Raw genomic sequence first — 26,121 nt, 5'->3', positions numbered from 1 at the left:
AAATGTTACACCCCCTGGGAAATGAAAAAAAAAAAGGGAAAGCAACTTTAGGAAAACAAATATTAATTATGATGACTTACTAATTTGGAGAATCATAAAATGTATGGCAACTTTTATTTATAAATTGTTATATGATCCATTTTCCCTTTAATATGATACAAAGGAAAGCTTATTAGTTTGTTTTCTCGCAATTTTTTTTCATCTTTGGCTCCACTTAGCTGTCACTAGTCTCACTACATTTTTTTCCCCTTCTCATCATCTTTGACCTATATTATATGACCACTGTGTACTACATTTAATGACTTATACAGTTCATGTTTATAAGGGGACCAACACAATTACTCAAACAGCTTGAAGTAGCAACCAAATCTTTTAAAAATCTTATCTTACTATTTTAAAAGGATTGATATACTATAATCCTGTATATTTTGTTTACTCTTTTACTTGTTCCAGTCATGTGACTGTGGCCATGCTGAAGCACTGCCTTTAGTCAAGCAAATTGACCCCAGGACTTATTCTTTGTAAGCCTAGTACTTATTCTATCAGTCTCTTTTGCCGAACTGCTAAGTTACAGGGATGTAAACACACCAGCATCGGTTGTCAAGCGATGTTGGAGCAACTAACACAGACACACAAACACACACACATATAAATATACATATATACGATGGGCTTCTTTCAGTTTCCATCTACCAAATCCACTGACAAGGCTTTGGTTGGCCCGAGGCTATAGTAGAAGACACTTGCCCAAGGTGCCATGCAGTGGGTCTGAACCCAGAACCCTGTGGTTCGTAAGCAAGCTACTTACCACAAAGCCTGTTTCAACCATTATTTTTTACTTTGAAAATCTTCTTCTCCAAACTAGTTTGGATTTGATGGACCTGAAAATGAGTAGACATATAAGGACGTTGAAAGTTAGGAAAGGTATATAATATCTGTTCTTTAAAACCTGTGATGATAAAACAGGAACATTTTAGTAAGAATGAGTGACAAGTGAGTAACTCAACTGCTCTCATTTTTTGCTGACAGAAGCAAGAAATGTATATAGGACAAGAAATTCACTAATATCAACAGCAATATTTTGGCAATAGTTTTTGTTTCTTCACAGCAACAATATTTATTTCAATAACAACCACATTTCCTTTCTAATGACATGTATTTATTGTTGCACCATTATCAAACTCTTAAACCCTTCTTTGATTGTTTCATATCAAAATCTCTCCTTTAGAAAAAATAATCAGAGTAAATTAAATATAAATTAGTGGCCATAACTTTTTAAGTAACTCATTCTAAAAGGGTCCAAAGGAAGATTTCTTAGTTCTCGTCATTAATAGTCATATACATTTACATGAGGAAACTCACACACACATGCGCACTGTTTTCCCCTCAGATTTGATATCAACTTCACCATTTTCACTTTCAAATTCATCATCATCAACCTCAATTTCATTATTGCCAGCCCTGATTACATTGTTGTCGATCTCAATTTCATCATTGTCAACTTAAATATCATCCTTGTGTGATGGAGCAAATTTTTTATGAACAGATATTGGCATCAGTGATTACAATTGTGAAAGAATATAAACATTAAAATTTTTTTGTAAAGGATTACAAGTTTTATAAAATAAAAATTGTTTCACCTTACTATTATTGGAAATATATGTACATTTAGTACAGTAAATGTAAAACTGCATAGTATTCTACATATATACATATATAACATGACAAAGATAAAAATAAATAACATTAGTTTAACCTTTTATTCATCATTCCCATTTCTTAACTCTCTTAATCCTGCACAATCATCTTCAGTAATCAAAGTTAACTTGGTGTTGATAAATAATATTTTTTATATAAATACATATATTAAAACCAGGAGAACTTTGACTTGTTACAGAATTGTAAAAGAATGTAAACATTAAAAAGTTTCACTGATATCAATGTCTGGTCATAGAAAAAAAAAATCACTTGATCGTACAGTGATAGTATAAAATGGTAATGATGAAATTGAGGCTGATGATGACAAATATGAAGTTGACTCTGATGGGGTTGAGAATGACACATTTGATAGGAAACCATGTGTATATGGTACAGGTATAGCTATGTAGTAAAGATGCTTACTTTGGAATATCAATTGTTTTCAGTTAGATCTTGCTGCATGTCATTTATTACTTTTGGCTAGCAGTGGCATTATATCTCTTGTAGCTTGGGCAGTTCAACATGCAAAGGGGATTGGAATAAAGTACCTTATTTAAAAACATGTAAGAGTTGGTATCAGGAAGGGTATCTAGCTATAGAATATTGTTTCTAGAAGTTTTATCCCACTCATGCCAACATGGAAAAAGTAGGCATGACAATGACAATATAAGTTTCGATATATATGATATTGAATGTTGTTAATTTTGGAAACAGTTATTAAAGCAAGTGCAGGCTATATAAAAGAGACTGTGGCAACTCGTGAATGTTTTAGCACAGTTGTGAAGTTAATATTAAAGTTTTTGTTTTTATATGTTCCACCTTCCATACATTGAATACACATATGCAGAAATATGTATGTTCTCTCTCCCTCTCACTCACACAGTTTGGCAGGCCAGTGGTGGTCTTTGTTAGCATGAATTAGAACTAAAAATGAGAGCTTTATATTAATGTGTAGTGAGGTGAGTAGAAGAGTAAGCTCTTCTTCACACTAACTTTTCTATTATATACAGATATATGAAAAGCACAAACTATGCTCTAATAGTTCAAACATTAATAGGAGTGATGTAATATTACCAGCACAAAAATATTAAAGAAAACTTGTATGCATCTGTATGTGTTTGTAAATGCATGCACATATGTTGGTAATAATGAGTATACACATGCATGTATATTAAATAAATTTAATATATATACATTTGCATACATATTAAATTTTTGTCATTGTATATAGGCTCACCTCATATATGTATATATATATATATATATAAATAAATAAATGTAAGAACTCACTGTGGACAAAGCTGCATGGTGTTTGGTTATAAATAAATAAAAAATACACATTCAGCAGAGGACATCACCAGTGAGTGAAAAATATGTAAACACATGAGAGAAAAGTACAGGACAAAATACCAAAAGAAGCCTAACTCCTCCTCAGTTGTTGACTGTTAATTACTCCCTATTTTGAGCTTTGAATGAAAGCATGAAATAGGGAGTAATAAACAGTTGACAACTGAAGTGGAGTTAGACTTCTTTTGGTATTTTGTCCCATACTTATCTCTCATTCTGTGTTTCTGTATTTCTCACTTGTTGGTGATATCCTGTACTTAATGTTGTATCTTTCATTCATAATATTTATGAATATTTAAAGTTACTTGGTGACCTCACTAGTGCTGGTTGCATGAAAAAAAGTGTATTCAGTTCACACTGTAAAGTGATTGGTGTTAGGGAAGGCATCCAGCCATAGAAACCATGTCAAACCTGACGTTGAGGATTGCTGGATTCTGTCAAAGTGTCCAACTCATGCCAGCCAGGAATACAGACATTAAATGATGATGATATAAACCTGTTACCATGATGCATATACATGTATTACAAACCTATGAAAGAACTTCTAACACTAAAAATAGCAACTAAATCCTATTCTATCATTACATAATGTGGTCATAAATACACTATCTTAATAAATGATGAGATGGTCACAGCTGAACACTTTCGATCATAGGTCTGTCTGATCAGGGCTGACATCAGACTAAACATATTTAGCTATCTGTGATTACACATTCAAGAAGAAAACAGATGAATCTTTTCATTTTATTTTGTAGATGTTAGTAAAGATTTAAAAATGTATTTAGGCTTCCTTTGATTTTGATGGATACTTCTTTATGAAATATGTAGTTATATAAATGCAAAAATCAGTATTGATTTTTTTTTTTACATGAAAATAATAGAAAGGACAAAAGAATTCATAGGAAAAGCTGATTATCTCTAAAGAAAGAACTACTACTTTATTTCCCTCAGTTATGGAATATTTTCTTACAATAAAAATTTAGCAATTAAAAAGGTAAAAGAAAAACAAAATCTATCTTTCTGTTGATTTTTGAGAATTGTTAATAATTGCAGCAGAGTAGACTAATATTAGTATTTCATAATTTGCCAAAATATATTGACTAATGCTGGCAGATCTTCCATCTGGGTTTCACATGAACTTAATTAAAGGGATCAATACACATAAATAGAATAGGCATTAAAATGTTTTATTCTTTATTTTTAACATTATGAAATATTTCTTGCTATTTATGCTTTATTATAAGACATTATGGTCAAGTGGTTAATGTTACTGGCTCATAGCTCATGAAATCCTAATTCCATATCTTTTTGAAGCATTTCTAGAAAATATACCTTTGTAGTTTAGGAGGAACTATTTAAGTAAACCTAAGTAAATTGTTGGTCATATTTTGTGTGTGTGTGTGTGTGTGTGTGTGTGTGTGTGTGTCTTCCTAATGCATATGATATTATTGTGTATATGTAAGACAGAGTAGAAATTAAGCTGTTGTTTGAACTGGCCAAAGTAGTATACCTTCATCTAAAAACAATTTCAAGCAACCACTGTCTTCAAGCTAGTAGTTTAGGACAGGTACTAGTTCTTGGAAAGAAGTGCGCTTTGGCTATATTTCTAATACTAAAGAATGAATCAGAATGATGTACAATTTTGTATAGGTGCTGGCATGTCTGTGTAGTTAAGAAGCTCATTTTGTAACCATGTAGTTTCAGGTTCAGTCCCACTGCATGGTACACCAGGCAAGTGATTTCTACTATAATCCTGCACTGACCAATTCCTTATGAGTGGATTTGTGTGTGTGTGTGTGTGTGTGTGTGGTGTGTGTGTGTGTGTGTGTGTGTATTGTGTTCTCCCCATTGCCTGACAACTAGTGTTGATTGGTTTAAATCCCTGTAACTTAGTGGTTTCAGCAAAAGAGACCAATGAAATAAGTACTAGATTTGAAGAAAAATAAGTACTGGGAGTGATTTGTCCAACTAAAGCAGCCCCAGCATGGCCGCAATCCAATGACTGGAACAAAAACGATAAGAAGAAAAGTAATATTGCTTGCTACCGACAATGTGATATTGACTCGAAAAATTTTTTAAAATATTTTTGTCTCTTCTAGAATGTAGGTTTTAACTTGTGTTTGCATTTACTGCCATTATTTTGATCATTAATGTTGGTGGCATATCTCTTGCAATCTTTTCATTACCAGCAGTTATTATCATTGACACTAACAGTTCTACAGCCAGAAATCTGTAACTTCTTATAAATCTCAGTGATATTATTTTCCTTTGCATGATTTGGAGGCAGAAAAATTGTTTTGCATCAGTTGTAAATATCAAGAAATCTAATTAAGAATACTTCTGCAGTGATAAAAAATAAAAATAAAGCAAAAACAGCATTAGCTCAATGAATAATAATAATAATAATATTTGACTCATCACGACAAATATGGTAGAGAACTCTTGAAATGTTTTGTTCATAGACTTTCTCAGTGAAGCATAGACCTCATTCATTGAAAAAATCTAATAAAACTGAAACATGTCTAAAGTTGTTTTCATGCTGATCAAAATATCACTCATTAGGCTAATGTCTTTTCCTTCTTACATAAGTATTTCTTTTCACTCTTACTGTATTATGTTAGTACTGACTTTACAATTTTTTTTTATTTCTTTATCCTGATGATGTCTCCAAGGAATTACCCTCAGTGATTTATTTTTTAAAATATCTTTTGATTGAAATTCACATCTACATCTTAATATAACTGTAGATTGTTTGGCAGAACCTACCACTTCTTTTAAATGATTGACCATTTTATTTATAACTTGCCAAGTTTTTTTTATTAAAGAATATATTTATTCTCTTGGCCGAAGGTGAAATTGATGTAAGTCATATGTATTTACTTTGCAATTTAGCCTGATTTTCATTCACCCAACCATCAAATCTTTTTATAATGACACTATCTTTAGTAATTGTGAGCTTTCTTTATATTAAACATTAGCTGTGTAATATTATGGCTGACATTCTTGTTTCTAGAATGTAATTTACATTATTCCTTTTGTATTTGATATAATCTTTTATGTAGTAGCCCCTTCTTCAATTCCTTCAGCTGTGTTTCAGCAATTTATTCAGAAGTTTAATGAATATACTACATGATGTTATTTTGAACCATTTCTAAAGTAATAAATTATTTATTTATATAGCTGTTACATGTATGCAACGTTTTCTTCACAGAAATGAATATCTTGGGTGAGATAGTGTATATTTGAAAGTGAGTGAGGAAGAAGTGTGACAAAAATTATTTGACACCACTAGTAGCACATTTGTACTTCATATTCAAAAGAGCAGATTATTTCTGATCTAAATGTTAAACAAAACAACAAAATATGACAAATATGAATTATATATAGAAATCAGTGAATGGCAATAGTTTGAATGTTAGGTCTTCATTGCATCTCCTCATAGATATGCGGCAGACATATATTTATTTTGAGTGATATATTTAGGAGATAGGCTTGTAAGTAAATAAATTCATTTTTAGAGTTGTACTCCAAACAAGAAAATGTATCAAATTCATAAATAATAATAACATTTTTCTTTTTGTCCTTGCTCTTCTTAATGTCATATGTACATGTGATCTGAATAAATATTAGATGGGAACACGAGATATCATCGCTCTGTTCTGAATGTGACCTGAATGAACATCACAAGGGGATACAAGGTATCGTCTGTCCTTGGTGTTCTTAACGACATATATACCAATGAGCTGAACAAATATCTCATGGGAACACAAGATATTGTCTGCATTTTTTAAAACTGAATTCTAATCTTACTTCCATTTCCTTATATATCAGACCAAATATGATAGATTACTGTTAAATCATCATCACAAGATGTAGCTGTGTGGTAAGAAGCTTGCTTCACAACTACATGGTTCTGGGTTGAGTCCTACTGTATGGCAGCTTGGGCTATAGTTAGTCTTCTACTATAGCCTCAGTTGATCAGAGCTTTGTGAGTGGATTTGATAGAAGGAAACTGAAAGAAGTCTGTTGTGTGTGTGTGTGTGTGTGTGTGTGTGTGTGTGTGTCTTTGTGCCCCCACCCCACCACTTGACAATTAGTGTTGGTGTGTTTACATCCCTGTAACTTAGCTGTTTGAAAACAGATACTAACAGAATAAGTACCAAGCTTAAAAGAAAGAAGTATTGTGGTAGATGCCCCAGCATGGCTGTAGTCTTATGACTCTGAAACATGTAAAAAATCATGTTATGTCAATTTTCTATGCTGGTTTCAGTTGGACAAGTTGTCAAGATCTGAATCAGTTCTTATTTAGAGTTACGGTTTTCCTAGATGGCTTGGAGGACTACATTTTGCTTGCAGTTTTTATTTTTAGTTTGGTTCTTTATGACTGGATGTCTTTCCTATCACCAACCACTTTAAAAGCTCTACAAACTTTAACATGTATACAATGAAGAAATTTCTTTTTTAAAATAATTGGTACCCATGATATCTATGGGTTTTTTTTTCAAAATGAATGTAAAATATTTTCTGTGAGTTAGAGTTCACTAAATTTATTAAAAAAATAGAAATTATTTAATGCATAAGTGCAAATGTGGTTGTAGGTGCTGGGATGGCTATGTGGCTAAGAATTTTGCTTCTCAACTTCTGGTCCCAGGTTCAGTCACACCACACAGTATCTTGGATGTCTACTACTATAGCTCCAAGTAAACTAAATCCTTGTATGTAGACTTGGTTGATGGAAACTGAAAGAAGCCCGTGTGTGTCCTTATACTGACATTGTGTGATGGTTATAAATAAGCATCACCATCATACAAGCCTTGTTGTTTGTTTCCAGTCTTCTATGAAAAACATGTCTGGCCATGGGGAAATATTACCGTGCTTGGAAACAGATAAGGGTTGGTAACAGAGAGGGCATCTGATTATAGAAAACCTGCTTCAACAAATTCCATCTAGTACATGGAAGCATGGGAAAGTGGATGTTAACTGATGAAGTTTTTTCAATTGATCATTATGGTAGTTAGAAAATTATTTACACATCTATTTTTGATAATCATCAAAAATAGATGTGTAAATAATTTTGTGAAAAATATGACATACACAACATCTGCAAAGATCTGGCAGTTTTCTCTGCTGTTCTATGTATCAGATGATGGAGGACTGTGGCAAATGGTGGTCCAAAACTGTAACAGACCTGTTCAATGTCTGCCAGTGTAGGAAGATGGATGTAGAATAATGACAATGATAATCTATTTATATTCATATGTTCTATAACCACTTTGTCATCAAATTCTCCTCTAGGGTTAATACAGTCTGACTCTGTTTTCTTTACTTATTCATATGACATGCAAGAATGGATTGATGCATGTGCCATAATCTGGGTCATCTAACTAAACGCTGCATATCTATCTCCACAAAGATAAGAACAAAAAGATAAAGCATGCACCACTGCATAAGCATAATACTATAAGATAATGTTATTTTAGCAATGAGCTTCAGATAACGATTAGCTTTATTTGATTATAGTTTGTAATTAGCAAAATGTGTTAATTTCACATCAGTGCTTATGTAGTTAAAAGATTATCATTCAGTCATGTTACATGTCATTTAATATATTATTTGCTTGCATGAAGTGGAAGGGCAAGGTCTACTGTTTTTCATAAAGTCCTCTTGAAGTGGCAGGTAGAAAAACATTGCTAATGTTTATTCTATACACATTATACACATTACCAATGTTTTCCTATCCACTTGGGTATTGGTGTGTTTTCCTTCCCATTTGGAATTGCTTTGAGAAATGGGTTGAATCAATGTAAAGGACTGGGAAAGTGTTTATTAGATTTAACAGGTGTGGCAATTGTGAGATGATAGAAGGGACAAGAGTTGGTATTGATAAACATAGAAGATTCACTAATGACAATGTAGTCAGTTTCATACCTGTGAGAGGGAAGCTGTAAAAAGTATAAAGTTAATTTGTTGTGGGTTAGATTTCAGTAAACTAAAAGCTGAAATGATATTTCAAAAATTGACCTACCTGTTGTAGATCATCATCATCAACAGCACTACTATCATCAAAATATGGTTTAAATGATTCAACAGGCATGACTTGGATGATTCAACAGGTCTGACAAGATGGAGGACTGCTCCAGTGTTTGTTTTAGCATGGTTTTTCTGAACACCATTCACTTTACATAGAGTAGTGGGTGGTCTTTCTCACAACACCAGCACTTGTGAGGTCATAACCCATAAGACTAAAGATCTCCCTTCAGTGGGAGTATAGAGATAGGAAGTCACCTACTACACAAGTATCTGATCAATTTACTGACTCTTAAAAAATGCATTTTCTCTCTTTTAACACCAAGCCTATTTTATAGTACAAAAAAAAAAAAAGACAGAAATAGTACAAAATAAGATGAAGTTTATAATAACATTGATGCGATAATACATGTTAATGTATTTTAAACTGACTATTATGAAATACTGGGTGCACAATTGTTGACGATGATTCCAACTAGAATTAAAACCTGCATAGTCCCTCTTTTTCTGCCCTTAAACATATTGTATAGATGTATTGTTTACATTTGTTGTGACACATAGGGATGGGTTGTTTCATTAGAGGAAAGTTTTTAAGGCTTTTGTCATTCTGTTAACATGTGAGAATTTGGCATTATTCTTATACATCAATAGTTTTACTATTGATCTCTATTGATTTGTGAAGCAACTGGTTACTGTTATCTATAGACACCAGATGTTCCAATTGGCAAAAAAGTAAAAAAATAAATAAAATAAAAAATAACGATCATAAAGACTTCCGTGTTGGCTTGAAGTCAAGCAGTAAATTCCTTAGACTAGTGATACAACAACCAAATCATTCTTCAAAGAAATTCCAAGGGCTGTGTGGTGCACTCTATGAATTGTCAGGGCTTCAAAACTAAATTGGACAATGAGTCAGTACCGAAAGAAAAACGTCTGACAGCTCTGTAGTAAAGTACTTTTTCAGACTGCATAAACTTATAATTCTGTCTGTGTAGTCTAGTTATTTTAAATCAAAAAAGTAATTTGCTAACATATTGGAGCAGATGGTAAGCATCTAATTTATATTTACAATGTTAAGTTTGTGAGTCACCATATAAACTCTCAATTCTAATGCTGTCTTAATAATAGAACACATAACAAATGATGAGCTTTTAGATCCAAGCATTGTTTTACTTCACCCATCTGTGTATCTAAGTATATCTCTCTTTCTCACTCTCTCTCTCACACATGTACATATGGTGGTATGATAAAATCCATCCCGTCCATTCTGTAAAATGATTTGTTCTCATCCAACTGTATATGCCATAGTAAAAACAAAGGAGTAACTAGAAAGAATCAACCTGTGCCAAATTAACATGTACAATAACTGAGATTGTTGGTTTTTCTTTGATGTTGAATGCCAGTTTCTAAAGAACTACTGTCAGTGGAGAGACATTGTGGGACCCATCCAACTCATACCAACATGAAAAGAGACAAACTTAAACTTAAAATAGTTGATGGTAATGATGGCTGTAGGTAAATAATAGTTGAATCAGATTGCAGATTGTAATAGCTAATAACCAACACATAACATTTGAATACCTTGTAACATATTGGCAGAATTATGAACCTACTATAGCTAACCAGCTGATGATCAGTAAGGAGAGAAATGCAGTAATTCTTCCTCTGTTCTGACTATTGAGCAAGATACTGATATAAGAAAACAAATCTGAGAGGAATGTTTGTCTGGTGAATACATTAGCTCACTTTCTTTGCATCAGAAATTGGTATTATGAGTCAATGGATTCAAACAACAATTTAGAGATTTGCTGATCAGAAATTCCTACCAGGTGTTCTTGTTCCAGGGAGAGTATGATTAGGTTATTATCCTGCTAAAAATAGCAGCTAAATTTCTTCAAATCTTTTTCATCCTCACTAATTAACATCCACTATTCATGTTTGTATGGGTCACACAGATTTCATATGGGCAGATGCTTTTCCTGACACCAACCCTAATTTGTTCCAAGCAAGCTAACATTTTAGCATAGCTAGATATGTTTCTCACAGAAAACTGGAAACAAACAACCTTACTCAAATGACCATGATGCTCATATATAACCATTACATGTTTAGACAAGGGTATACACACACAATGTGCTTTTTCAGTTTCCATTTACCAGATTCAACTCACAAGGCTTTGGCAAGATACTGCACAGTGGGACTGAACCAAAAACCACATGCTTAATGTTTACTAGATTTACATAAACACTGCAAGTTTATGGCTAAAATACTTTTGACCATAGCTCTGCTTAATTAGGAATGAACTGAGACTAAAGAATAACTATTTGATATAGGAAGGCCTTTCCTCTTCAGTAAAAAAGACTTTATTCTCCTGCCACCTGTCGCATTTATGTTGTTTGTTACATTTGAAAAGAATGTAGGTAGGGCTAAACTTACATTGTAATCTCCATTCCTTCAAGGAAATTCAAACTAGCAATAAAGGCTAAGAAATTGCTATGAAATGGAACACCCATGTGAAGATAAATGAAATAAGGAATACAGAGAGAAAAGAAAGAAACTATGAAAACAGTGGTCTATTGTTCATGTTCAGGTTGTTTTGTAGTTGTATGAGGGTTTTATCTTTGTAGTGTTGGTTGTCCCCCATATTACATTTACTAAAGTCTGTTGCAGGCTGTCTAGTATTGTTTGGGACAATGTAGTCACTATCATAGTAAGTGGTGGGATGCACCTCTAATAATACTGTTTATTGTCACCATTTATTTTTTGTTTTTGTTTCTTATTCTTTTTCTCTCACTTCCTATTTGTTCTCTACTTTCATTTGTTTATCTCCCACATATTAAGGCTAAACAAGATGAACATGTTTTTTTTTTGTTAGTTTCTCTCCTATTCTTTGTAATATTTGAATTTGAGAAAGATAACTGTACTTTTCTTTGTGGAGTCATTTTCTTTTTATGGAAATAATTATTAGTATTATTTGAGGCTTGTTAATATTGTTTCATTACAAAAGAAACATGAACACTCATTTCTCTGCAAATATACTCACATATGTACACAACTACCCAGTTGGTGAAAGAGCCTTGTTTCTGGGATAGAAATTGTTTTTGCATTGGTAAGAAATTTGTAAAATAAAACCAGAATATAAACATGCACACATTGTTAGATACATACATGCACACATACATAGATATCTACATGTACATTTGTATATATTTGTGCATACAGCTATCGATTTTTGTGGAAAGTTCGTAAGACATGACAATCATCATGTTTACATGGCAAAAGAAGTGAAGTTATTTTGGTTATTTTTGATATGAACTTATGTCTGGACACAAATTGAACAAATACTTAACATAGTACAGAGGATGTTTTTGTTACTTGTAGCCAAACTCTGTGACATTAAATGATGCAATTTTTAACTAGACATTGTGTTTCTTTATTATTTGTTGATTAAGAAGGCATACTATTGATAACTTCTGTCATTTAATATCATCACAACACAAGAAGCATTGTATATCGATGCCAAGTAATAGATCTTGCATCAGCTTAGGCATTGGAATTTATCATGAGCAGCACAATGTTTTCATGTGAAGCATTCAATTTATGTTAAGAGACAATAGCTTAACACAGTGCCTTACTACTTATTCCCTTGCAGTTCTTGACACTATCTTTCTCCATGAGAGTCATTGGATTATTTTTATTTCTTTTCATTTATTGAAACATTGTTATTGTACAACTAAAGTTATACTATTGCATCCTGGCTGAATGGTTAAGAAGTCTGCTTTGCAGCTATGAGGTTCCAGGCTTGAACCCATCAAATTGGTTCTTGGACAAATGTCATTTTCTGTAGCCTTAGACTCTGTGAATGAAAATGGTTAACTGGAAATTGTTTAGCAATCCATTAGTTGGTTTGTACCTCTAAGTCAAAGGGTCACATAGTGTCAGGTTGTCTGAGAATTACATTAAGCATAAACATGCTTTTATATATATATATATATATATATATATATATATATATAAACTTTTTGTATTTTTAGTCTGTTACATATTGCCACTTGAATAAATGATTTGTGTGAACTACATGAAACTGTTAGGGTTCTAGAAGTTTGTAATAAAATAGACACACTCTACTTTGTGTAGGATATTCCTTCCATATGTAAACACAAATATTCAGCACTGCACTGCACTGCACACACACACACACACACACACACACACACACACACACATTTATAATATTTCTTGTTATAATTAGCAAGTTGTTGTTTGTACATGACCTTTTTTAAAAAACAAAGTGGTTAAATCACACATTTCCAGACCGCTCCCCAACTGCCCATTATAACAATCACTTCTCTCTTTAAGCAAACCATGCCTCTTCTCATACCAACAACCTCTCTCTTTTGGTCCTTCTCCACAACTTACACCTCACTCCCTACATGTAGAAAAAGTCAATGTTGAGAGAGTGGGAGGGAATGTGTGTGTGTGAAAAAGAAGCCGATTGATGGAAACAAAAGAAGAGTGAAAGACAGAGGAGAGAAAATAAAATAGATTAAATGTTTTAGCTAAAGAGAGAGCATAAGGGAGTGAAATGGTGAAATAAAAAGTTTGTTGTTTATCTCTCTCTATATAAACAGCAGTTTGTCTGTGCGTTTTCTGTGTGTCTGTTTTCTCGTACCCTCACTCTGATCACGGCTTTCAACCGATTCTGATGAAACTTGACACACACATAGCCCAATGTCATAATTCAAAACTAACGCAGCGAAAATTTTGAAAAGTTCCCCCAGTTCTGAAAAAAATCGATAAATTCGACATGGGGTCGAGAATCAGAAATCCAAACCACAGACCGTCTAGGGGACGCAACTCCACCTTTTTTAACTCTCAAAAAAATTTACCATCATTTCCCCCCCCATTTTTTTTGCTATTTTTTGGCTATAACTCTCTAAAAATGCTTTATAGTTATTTCCCTTACAAACCTGAGCAACGCCGGGCGATACTGCTAGTACATAATATATGTGCACGTGTGCACAAATACATATGTTAGTACTTTATACAGTATTTGTTTTCACAGCAATGCAGATAAATTGTCGAAGACTTTTACTTTTTGACAATTACAGTACCTATTAATGAGAGGTCAACCTTGTTAATTTCTAAGGAAAAGAACAACCAATTATATTAACCCCCAGAACATTGGGCCTCACAGAGACAATGACAGGAAACCAAGACCTTTGGAGATGTGTTGTGATTGAGAAGACCAGGCAACTAAAGTGAGATCGCGGCCATGGCTGATACCAGTGTTGCATATCCAGACCATTTAAAAGTACTCTTGATGCGTCGGGCAATATGATATGCTTTGGAAGACCTGTTGAGTCAACCAAAATTATAGCTGATGCCAGTGCCCCATGACTGTCCCTTGTTCCGGTGGCACATAAAATGCATCATCCGAATGTGGTTGATGCCGGTTCCCCCTGACTGGCTTCCATGCCGGTGTCATGTAAAAAGCACCATCTGAACGTGGTCAATGTCAGGTCCGCCTGACTGGCTCCTGTGCTGGTGGCATGTAAAAAGTACCCACTATACTCTCCAAGTGATTGACATTAGGAAAGGCACCCAACTGTAGAAACATTGCCAGATTAGATTGGAGCCTGGTGCAACCACTGGCTTTCCAGACCTCAGTCAAACTGTCCAACCAATGCCAGCATGGAAAATGGATGTTAATCAATGATGATGATGATGAATATATAATGTACAAACATTATCTGATATAGAACTAAAATACCTGTGTTGAGTGGAAAGATATATTTAGTATATCAAAGAATGACAGGCTATTGGAGTTTCTTTGGGCAGCTATTAGCAATCTGTTGCCATGTGAAACTCAAGTAGGGTTACTTTATTTTTATTTTCCTTTTTTTTTTATATAATAAACATGATATATATGTATAGGTGCATATGTGTATATTTGTATAGATTTTTCATTTGTTCATTTTACATGTTTCTCCATGCATATATAAATAATTATATATATATATATATATATATATATATATATATATATATATATATATATAGGTAAACGTTAAAAAAACACAAACTGGGACAAGAACGTGAAACATTTTGAAGACGACAAAAAAACACAGACGGGACTTTCGAAGCTCTCAGTCATCAGTCAAGAACCAGATCATCTTCGCAATTATATATATATATGTGTGTGTGTGTGTGTCTACATATATTTATGTATGTATATATGCTTGTAAATTTGTGCATATATGAATGTATATGCATGCGTGTGTGTGTGTGTGTATATATGCATGTGTATGTACATACATACACACAAGCATAGCTGTGTGGTTGAAATGTTCACTTCCCAACACAGTTTTGGATTCAATCTCACTGCATCACACCTCAGGCAGATGTCTTCTGCTATAGATTTGGGCTGACCAAAGCCTTGTGAGTGGGGTGAATTTAGCAGATGGAAACTGAAAGAAGCCTGTCCTATATGTCTATAGTTGTGTTTGTTTACATTTGATCATGTCTTATGATCAGTGATTTGTCATTTCTTCTGTCAACAAGTTGTTCACTTTGTGCTTTTGAAGCTGTCTGAAGTAAGAGATCCCTTATTTGAAAAGCAGATAAGAGATCTCTTATTTGAAAAGCAGATAGCCACTACACCATATGCTCACGGGTATATGGCGTAGTGGTTAAGAATGTGAGCTACTAACCCCAAGATTCCGAGTTCGATTCCAGGCAGTGACCTGAATAATAATAGTAATAATAATAATAATAATAATAATAACAACAACATTGAAAAATACCTTATGAATGAGAACCCAGGTTCGAAATTTCCCCAAGACACCTGATGAAGGCTAGAGGGTATATCAGCCGAAACGTGTTAACAATAAACAAGATGAGGACAAATATTCATCAATTGTAAATAATGCAGATAAGAGTTAGTGACATGAATAGCATCCTGTTGTAAGAAAATGTCTCAATAACATATTTGTCTAACCTATGGGAAAATGGATGTAAATATGAACTGTGTGTGTCAAATATTAATATTTACAATATATGCAAATTTTAATCTGATAGAAAATATTGAATAGAAATTTAGAATATTTACTCTTATGTCTTTAGTCAATAGTTTAGTGTATCTGTAATGTAGAAACTTGCAAACAAGCTGATGTAACTAAACAAATGTTTAATCTGATATAACCTTAAATACTTTTTTCTTTGAAAGAGTAGATCAAATATCTTTTTATCAGGTTGTCAATAGCTGCTGGTTTTGTAAATTTCAAAATGAAATTCACTAACAAAATCAAAATGAGCTGTGTATGTACCATATGAATTTTTGTAATTTAAAAAAATTTTTAATGAGAGTGAATTAGTCCATTTATGTGTGATTTGAAATATTTGAAGATACAGTTGGAGGATATATATGTAGGAGCTATAAGTGAGTATTGAAGACTTTTGGAGAGTTGGATTATTTTATTGTTGAATGTTGGAGTTTAGAAAAGATGTGTCATGTTGAGAAGCAAGAAAGTGGTGATTGGAGTGTTTTTTAATAGAATTGGAATCAAATCAGCATGTTCCGAATATGAACAATTGTAGAAAGGCTACAAAAGGTATAGAGAAAACAACTTGATAAAAGGTTAGAAGTAACTGGAGAAAGGCGGTGGTACAAGCTCATTCAGTTTTTGATAACATAGATTTAAACTGGAGAAGAAAAATATACTTTTTTTATCATATTGGTTATTTTAAAATTCTGTTCATTTGAATTCATTCTTTCATCATGTAACATGTCAAAAACCATCTATATAACATTGATTTTGAAGTAATATGAGCAAATTTAGATTTACTTCAATTATAGAAAGAATGTGTTCTCGAAGTGGCTAGTATTCATGCTGAACAATCTCATTTTTCTATGAATAATATCTGTGAATGCATTGGATTTGCTATTCATTAAAACTCTGTTAGGACAGTTAAGGACATATTAATTTTTTTTATATGGTTAGTTCTGTCTATAACTTTCTACGAGTACAACTTAAAGTTTAATATTGACATCAAGTTTTTAAATAAAATATTTAAGCAAATTTGTTGTTCATTAAGCAAAAACTACCATCATCTGCTCTTTCTCTTAGGCAATGCATTGTCCAATGTGCGCTTCCGTTTTAAGATAGGAAAAATTTGAGGTCTGTTTTGCTGGTGTATCTAGTAGTTTGTGCAATTATGCAGAGGCATTTTCGTTGCATGAGGAAATTGCTTATTTTCTGATGTATCAAATCAGTTTCTGCTTGCAACATGAGGAAAAATAAATAAGCCAGTGGTTTAATATCTAATTGTATTTGATGGAGTATCAGGTGTAGCTAGTGCAGTTTAAAATACTGGAAGTTAGAAGTTGGTAGACAACAATAGAAGATAAAAACCATCAGATTTAAACTGTTAGTTCTTTTCATATTAATCACACTGAGTATGAACTGTTTATAAGGTATAACCCTTCTTAAATTAAAACTTATTATTTCTAGTAATCTGATAATTATCAAGTTAAAAAAATGATTATTTTGTCTATATGAAATACTAGTCAATTTACAAAGTCCTATTAAATCTTTATTTTGCAAATTTAACTGAAGCCTATGAGAATAGGGTTAAATTAAAAAGATTCATATATTAATTAAACTTTGTAATTGGTGTATATATGTTTGTTGGTACTTATGAGTTTTGTCTCTTCAAATTAGATGAAAATTGAATGTGAATTTATAGTTTACAGAGCTCAATGATTGTTAGAAGCTTGATGTGCTGTTACCCTCTTAATGATTCCTTTTAAAGGAAGGTGAAAGAATGGTGCAACAATTAGATTCTTTTCATGTAAAATGCTTCCAGCTAGGAATCAACTGGATTATAATTGAATGGAACCTTGATTTTACTCCATTGTATTTGCCACATAAAAATATACATACAAAGGTAGATGCAGAAAGATGTATTGAGACGGGTTTGTTACATTTCAGGTTAACATTTTTTAAAATTAGCTTCTCTGCCTTTCTTTTGTCTTGACCTTACAATGAATGGTTTTTCATGTTCAAATTATTGTAGGTTCTCCATATTACATTTAAAAAAAAAAAAAAAAAAAAACTGAGAGCTATTACTGTTCTAGTTTTTCTCTATTTAGCTATTTACATGTTACTTGTTAAAAATTTCACCTGAGATGTTTGTTTCTCTTTAGCAAAGTAGAAATATGAACCATTTCCTTGTTTTCATACATGAAATATCCTGCAGCTAACAGCTTCCTGTGCTTTTGAATGGAATTTTAATTCTTATATTCTAAATCTGAGCCTCTAGTAATTCAAATTAGTCTTCATTTTTATTGTATATTTTGTATTTGTCTTTTCCTATGTATCAGTTCAGCATTTATTTTACTCTTTAGGTTCCAAGGTTCTAATTCTCAGTTAAATATCTTTGCTTTGCTGAACCTTACATATTCAAAATTATTGATTTCTTTTGTAGCCAAATAGCCAATTTTTGTAGTGTGAAGATATAGTTTATTGAATTGATCTTTGTATACTTTTGATACTTGTTTTGTTGAAAAAAGTTAGTTTCGGCTTCAAACTAACTACTTCTGTGCATTTAGTTTGGTACTTTTAAGAACTTTCATGTGTTATGTAAGCTTTTCTGCGTCCCCGCTTCAGCTAATAAAGAATAGTTGAATTTGTTAAGTTTTGATACAGGTGCAACTGAAATGTGACTGGTTATCCTACAAATACTTACCTGTATATGATTTTGTTTTTTTAAATGTTGTCATCTGTCATCACATGACATTTTGATTGAAGAAAATTTGTTTGAACCCATGAGATTCCATGATAGTTAAATATTTATTCTGCTGAAGTTCTACTATTTACAACCAGCAATAAACTAAATTACAGCAAGACTGTGAGATGCAGCAGCCTTAGCCATAAAGTTTAACATTTTATTACTGGGACATTTTTACTTTACTCTTGAAAGTAAAGAACTTAAAATGTTGTACAATATGTATTTGTATACATTACAGCAATTGTGCTGTAAGAAGATTGCTTATATTATACAAGTTTGTTTATATTTGGGAGGAACTTCTAGTACATTTATTTCCTGAATAAACATCTGCCAAGTAATTTCTGTAGTGTATTCTATTGTAATTAACTTAAGAGATGGAATATCTATATTTAGGGTTGGTACAGTGCCAACAAGATGTTCAATATTAATTAAAATATTGGTAGTTTATGTCAGTTTATCAGTGACATTTTTTATTCATTTCTAAGTCAATATTAATTAAAAATCTTGCATCTGTTGAACTCTCAAATTAATTTTATTCCTTTAACATTAACCCATAAAGTAACACAAAATAAATGTAAATACATAACAAAAAGAAAAGCTGAACTAACTGAAATAAAATTAATTACTATAATTTTAGATATGTGTTTTTATACACACGTTTTAATTGTCTTCTCTGCAAACTACTTAAACAGAATTGTGAGTTCTGCAACTTTATAAAAATTGTCGTTAACTTCTAGAAAAAGATATCTGTTACTATAATGACATTTGATATTTATTCACATAATTTTTCCTTTTTATTTTAAATTTAAGCTTGACAACTTTTTAAACCTATAACATTTTAAAACTGGAAAATGAATTAGGTTATGAAGATGGTCCAAATAATATGAATCTTGTTAACTTATCAAACAGAGAGTATGCATGTGCATGCATTAGTTTGATAGACTAGCTGCTTTTAGTTGATATTAAGCTTTCAAGACTTAGGGTGTCAACATAAATCTCCATCACTGATATTGTATGTGGCACACTTTATATATCACCAGTGACACTTTGTAAGGTTTGAGAATAGATATGGAAATCTATGCACATTCATTTTTTCCATCCTTTTGTGGAGTGACACAGTATATTCTGGCAGATTTTCTATGACTGGATGCTCTTCCTGGTGCCAACTTTTGTCTGCCTCCAAACTAGATATTTCCCCATGGCTAGTTATGTTCTTGCTGAATATTGAAAATAAATAATTCTGTTTGTACGACTGTGACAATCATTTTACAACTATCATCCAATGTTGAGATAAGGAGACGTAAACACACACATCTATGTCTCTCTGCCTACCTAAATTTCAATGAGTCTCTTTTTGATACTGCTTCCTCTTTCAGACCTTTCAAGTATTCACCATGTATTTTCTTTGTGTGATTATTCCATAATTATTTTTTTCTCCCCAATACTTTTTGTATTCATTGACATTAATGATATTATTTTTTATCCATTCTTTTTTCATTTCCTATCGTAACCCATGTAATATAATAATAATGCTGATGATAATAATAACAATGATAATTTCACCTATGGTGAAATTTACCATGGCAGAATATACCGTGGTGGAATTTACCTATGGTGGAATTTATCAGTCACCATATATACATATATACACCATCTACCAAATTCCACTCCCAAGGCTTTAGTTGACCCATTATACTAAATGATTCTGTAAACATCTCACAAACCAAAGTGAACATTTAAATAGATCACTCTCTAAGGCTTACAGTTAACAGTCCAAACTAATTATTATTCTTTTTTTCTTTCTAAATAAAATTTTGATATTGTGGAAGATTTTAATGAAACTGTTTCAATCTGTAATTCTGTTTTACTTGTATGTTTCATCATCCTCCATGTGAATATAATCTGACTTATATCTTATATTTTATGTATATTTATTTTATCAATTCACATAATGTGTTTATATTTATATTTCCTTTTGACTTGCAGGAGCTAAAAGGAGGACGATCATATCAAAAGCTTGGTTTTGCAGACATCAACCTATCAGAATTTGCAGGAGCTGGTATCCTGTCTAGAAAATACCTTCTGAATGGTTATGACTATAAGAATCGGCAAGATAATTCCACATTAAAAGTGACTATTGAAATGACATTACTCTCTGGTGATCCAGTTTTCAAAGTGTAAGTAGCTTTTCTTTTCATACTTCATATAAACTATTTCAAATTTTTACAACAAAGGGTTAATTATGCAGCAACACCCACATTTAATGGAGTATTCTCACTTTTAGAATCAAGTAGTTGTAATAATATTTTGAAAATTTTTGCATTTTAAAAGTTGACATTTGAGGGCTTTTTTATTGTATTTGCTGCTTTACATTTGTCTTTCTCTGCTTGCATGGGTGTGATGAGTTGTTTTGTTGTGGAAATTGTTTTATACTGGGATGCTGTTTCTATTAATAATCAGCTGAGGAATGGAAGTAAACACAGTTGCCAATAAAGCATACAGAATTGTCTTGCCTGGGTACAGCATAGTGTTTTCCTCTTTTTAGCTATTTACATGTTACTTGTTAAAAATTTCACCTGAGATGTTTGTTTCTCTTTAGCAAAATAGAAATATGAACCATTTCCTTGTTTTCATACATGAAATATCCTGCAGCTAACAGCTTCCTGTACTTTTGAATGGAAGTGTAAATGCATAAACATTGGGTCTGTAGTGTGGCACTTAGCCCTTATATGCTTCTCAAAAAATTAAACTTTTCTTGTTTTCTTCAATGTAATATCCTATTTATTAGGAGAGGGACTTCATAGTTTTAATACTTTTCCCAGTAATTCCAATGAAGAATCAAAATGGGAATCTTAGCTGTGACATCAGAATGCCTACCTCTAATTGGTGTTTATTAAGGATTTATGATAATTTATTAGATTTAAGACAGAAGGGATAACTAGCAACTTTGTATTGTACTTGTGGGTTTACCCTCAAATGATTTCAGATCATCTTGGAGAAGAGTATTTACAACCTTGATAGTAAAGTATTCATGCAGCAATGTAGTTTGAATGATTTAATGGAAAGGAAGGAATTTATGGTTGATAGTCTTACATTCTTTTAATTTCTATTGAAAGCAAGGCTTGTAACTGTCATGAAAAAAAAAAAAAAAAAATCAACTCTGGAAAGCCATCAAACAATTAGGTATTATCATTAATTGCAAAGTAAATGACTTCACAAATCACCACTTACAGCTTTATGGCAGACTTACCAAAAATCTATGCAAACTGCTGACGGATACTCAAAGGTAAAATAATAGCTCTAACTATGAATAGAAAGTTTCATGTGGATTGATAAGTTTCTCCTGTCTATTGACATACAATAATTATTATGCAGTACTGTAGGAGTTTTTATATAGTTGCTTGACCGGTTAGGAATAGCTGTCAAATTGTGTGTATGATGATTTGTGAGTCTGGAAGACAAAGGCTAGGGGTGAATATCCCAAGAGAAAATCTTACTGTGGTCAGCTTTAACCCTTTCATTACCAAACCGCCCAAAGCCGCCCGAAAAAGATTTTGGTTAATGTGACCAAACTTACCAAACCCGCCCATATTTACCTATTCATATTTAAATGAGAATATCAGAGCAAATCTCTTTAGTACATTCGTGAAAACACGTATTATACTTTGTAAACAGTTCATCTACAGTTTTGTACAATAATCGAAGTGTAATTTTAATTCCGTGAATTTTGGGAGATTTTTTCCCGAAATTTGTTCCTATTGTGTTTTCAAAATTTGTAATTTTGACAAAAAATGGATACGAATTTCATTATATCAAGCAGCGAGTCAGAATTCGAAGGATTTTCTACTGAAGACCTTGATAAATCTAACTCTATGACTGAAAAAAAAAAAAGTACGTGGTATTTGATAATGAATCTGATGTTTGATTTTCCGAAAGTGAAAACAGTGAATCCGAGAGCTCCGACAGCGATAAAGAAATTGAATTGGCACCTGAATGGAGTGAAAATTTAAAAACTGTTTCTTTTGGTGATTTTTCTGAAGAAACTGGACCAAGCCACAGACTTTCCCAGGAGAGTAAAGCCTTAGACTATTTCTTTTTACTTTTTCGAATGAGCCTATTTGAAATCATTACGGCGGAAACGAACCGTTATGCTAAATGTAAACAAAGCGAAAGAAAGGATAGTTAGTGGTTTCCCACAACCTTAAATGAAATTAAGACTATTTTGCCATAAATATTATTATGGGTATCAGAAAGTTACCCAGAATAACAAATTCTATCGTAAAATTTTGTTGTATACCCAATTGAATATTAGCTAATAACCCATTTTCTATAGCGATGTTTGAACAAAATTTTAATAATTTTATATTTTGTTGAATTTACCTGTATCTACCTGCAATTAGAGTCACTTTGTGACAAAAATTATAGTATAGAATTGGTTGAGAACATTTCATTAAATTATCTTCCAAAAATCACATTAATATATTGATAAATAAAAAAGTTATAGTTGTTTAATGAAACCAGACTAAATTTATGATTATGTTAGAAATTAATTGAAACACATAAGAGGTGTATTTTGGTCAGAAATATAGTAACGAAAGGGTTAAAGCAGTTTCTAATAGACTGGATTTCCCAGCCAGTGCCTGCAGCTGGGAGGCAACACCAGTTGTCTTGTGTTTTCCTTGCTCTCTTTCACAACAAGTAGTAATACATATCCCCAATTACAGTATAAAGCTTCATTGTACTGGTGCCACTCTGACAGTATGGATCTTGGATGTCAACAATAGTTAGAGCATTGTGTGTGTCTCTGGTGACGAAACACTACCACTTCTGTAGGTTTCTTGCTTCTGAAGATTTATGGTTGCTGTAACTCACGGAATAGCTGTTACAATTACCAACTTGTCTCTGAGGCTGTATCCTCTGTTACTTTTCTTTTTGAGAGGTACAGTCATCAAAAGTTCCACAATTGAGGGAGAAGATGAGCATCATGGAATTCAATGGACGACCATAAGCAAATAATGAATGTAATGTAGTAATGTGTGTTTGTGTGCGCACACACACACACACACACACACACACACACACATGCAAATGACATTTGTAGTATGGTAGTATGGTAGTAGAAAAGAAAGACCTGTAAAGACATTGGATTATATGATCATAAATACACTGTCTGATTTTAACACTGAATAGTGAAGACTGAAACAATTGCAAGTTGATTTAGTGCTGAACAGCAACAAAACAACTATAGTTGTGCCTCTTACATTGACTAATGTCTGCTTGTAAATGTATTTCCTGTTATAGTATATAGTTTGAACTATTTCAGTTAGATTGAGTATGACGTATCTCAGAATTAGCTCCTTTACATGTGTGAGTTCATCATTGATTATTTGAGAAATGGAATTAAACTGAACTGTTTCACCTATAAAAAAATCCCACTAAACATTATTGCAGTCTTCTGTCTTCACAAAACTTAATGATATTTTATCAGTCTTTTATTAGCTTTTAACAGAATATCTAAACATTGAAATTACCTCCCACTTAATCTACACTCTATTGGTGGGATGGGTGAATGAATAAACACAAAAGCATTTGTTTTCTAAGAGTTTTGGCTGTATTCAAATTTTATTTGGTGCAGAGTGTTCTAAATTTATGACTCTTATCATAGAGGACTATTAAACATGACTAGAAAGTACTTAAATTTGATAAGCTTTGTTCTTATTCATGATGAATATTTAATTTGATGGCACAAGATTTTATAGCATGGGTTCTTTCAATTTGATTAGACAAATTCATTGCTTGAAAGAACTTCATTAACAAGTGTTGTCTGTCTTTACTTGTTAATTTTACTATGAAATTTGAAAATACTCTTTAAAGCTTATAAAATCAGAAATTGTGTTATTTTATCATTGGGTATATTAGAAAACTCTTCATAATTGAAACTTTTAATCCTGTTAATTATGTATATATAAGAAAAGATTTGTATATTTATGAATATGACTATAAGCAATAATTGTGTGACTTTTCAGGTTTGCAATGTGATATATTTTTGCTATATTAGCATAGTAATATGCTCTTGTTGCTTTTGTAGGTATTTGTGTCACTCTTGCATTATTTCCCCAGTTGGGAATAATTTTCATAAAAAATAGGTCTAAATATTATCTTTAGAGTAAGATAATTATATCTCTGAAGTTGATAACAGATATGTCAGCTAAGGATCTGATATTCTCTTTCAATTTAAATATTTGGAGATTAGTTTAATGGTAGTTGGTCAGTTTTTTTCCTCATTTTTTTTTTCTAGTCAATTAAGTTTGGTAATCCACAAATTCAACACTATATGTACACCTTAATTTAGTCAAGCCAAAAATCATATAATGAACTTGATTGGGTAAAAGTTTGTGTGGTATGCAGTTAATAAAGACTTAAAGCTTGTGATTGGGTTTGGTAGACAGAAACTGAAAAGCCCATCATGTGTGTGTGTGTGTGTGTGTGTATATATATATATATATATATATATATATATATATATATATATATATATACACACACACACACAGAGTAATCCCTCACCATATTGCAGTTCATCTATTGCGCACTCAGTACATTGCGGTTCAACTATCACACAGTACGTTACAGATTTTTCTGGCTAATATATGTAAATTTATATCCTGGACTCCTTAGTATATCGCGGGTTTATGCAGCCGATAGGAGTGAGGAAGTTAATGACTGCCCTCTGCTCCTACTCACATAGTATTAGCATTTACATGTTTCACCACCCACAGATACTAGAAATATTAGTAACACCCAAACTATTTGCTAAAACATCATAGTAAAATAGCTATTTTTTCCCCATATGATACAGATGAAAATAACTTTTATATATCAAAATAACTGCAATGTCAACTGCTTCACTTAGTCTAAACTTTTGGGCTGAATGTTGTCAGCTACTTCTAACAATATTAAAAGAAATGGGACTCCTGCACACTTACCCCTGTTCATTACAATAACCACAAGGCATTTGAATAAAATGTGAACGATAAAATATACACAACTGCTACCCTATACTCCAAATAATTAATCTCTGAATGGGCTGTATATATGTTGGTCCTGAATCAGACACTTTGCATGAGTACAGAAACTCTAGGTTAATCAGTAACCCTTGTTACTGAACTGTTTTTAGAACTATGAAACAAACTCTGCATATTATTGTAATTCTCCTTTCAAAGTACAGCCATAATGACTGATAGCGTTGGTGTTGCT

General features: G+C 32.3%; 1 protein-coding gene across 2 annotated transcripts in view; it reads left to right on the top strand.

Moving 5' to 3' along the window:
• LOC115229146 (protein FAM102A) overlaps window positions 1-26,121 on the top strand; it is a 232,310-nt gene that overhangs the window by 163,999 nt on the left and 42,190 nt on the right. For both annotated transcript variants that reach the window (XM_029799563.2, XM_029799557.2), the window contains exon 3: window positions 20,851-21,041. In XM_029799563.2, coding sequence (XP_029655423.1) covers window positions 20,851-21,041 — 191 coding nt within the window. The remainder of the gene's footprint in view (window positions 1-20,850; window positions 21,042-26,121) is intronic.

The sequence above is a fragment of the Octopus sinensis genome, linkage group LG2 (assembly GCF_006345805.1).
Source record: "Octopus sinensis linkage group LG2, ASM634580v1, whole genome shotgun sequence".
NCBI classification, from domain to species: Eukaryota; Metazoa; Mollusca; class Cephalopoda; order Octopoda; family Octopodidae; genus Octopus; species Octopus sinensis.
Note: the sequence above shows the minus strand (reverse complement) of the source record. Positions and strands in the feature narration are given on the sequence as shown.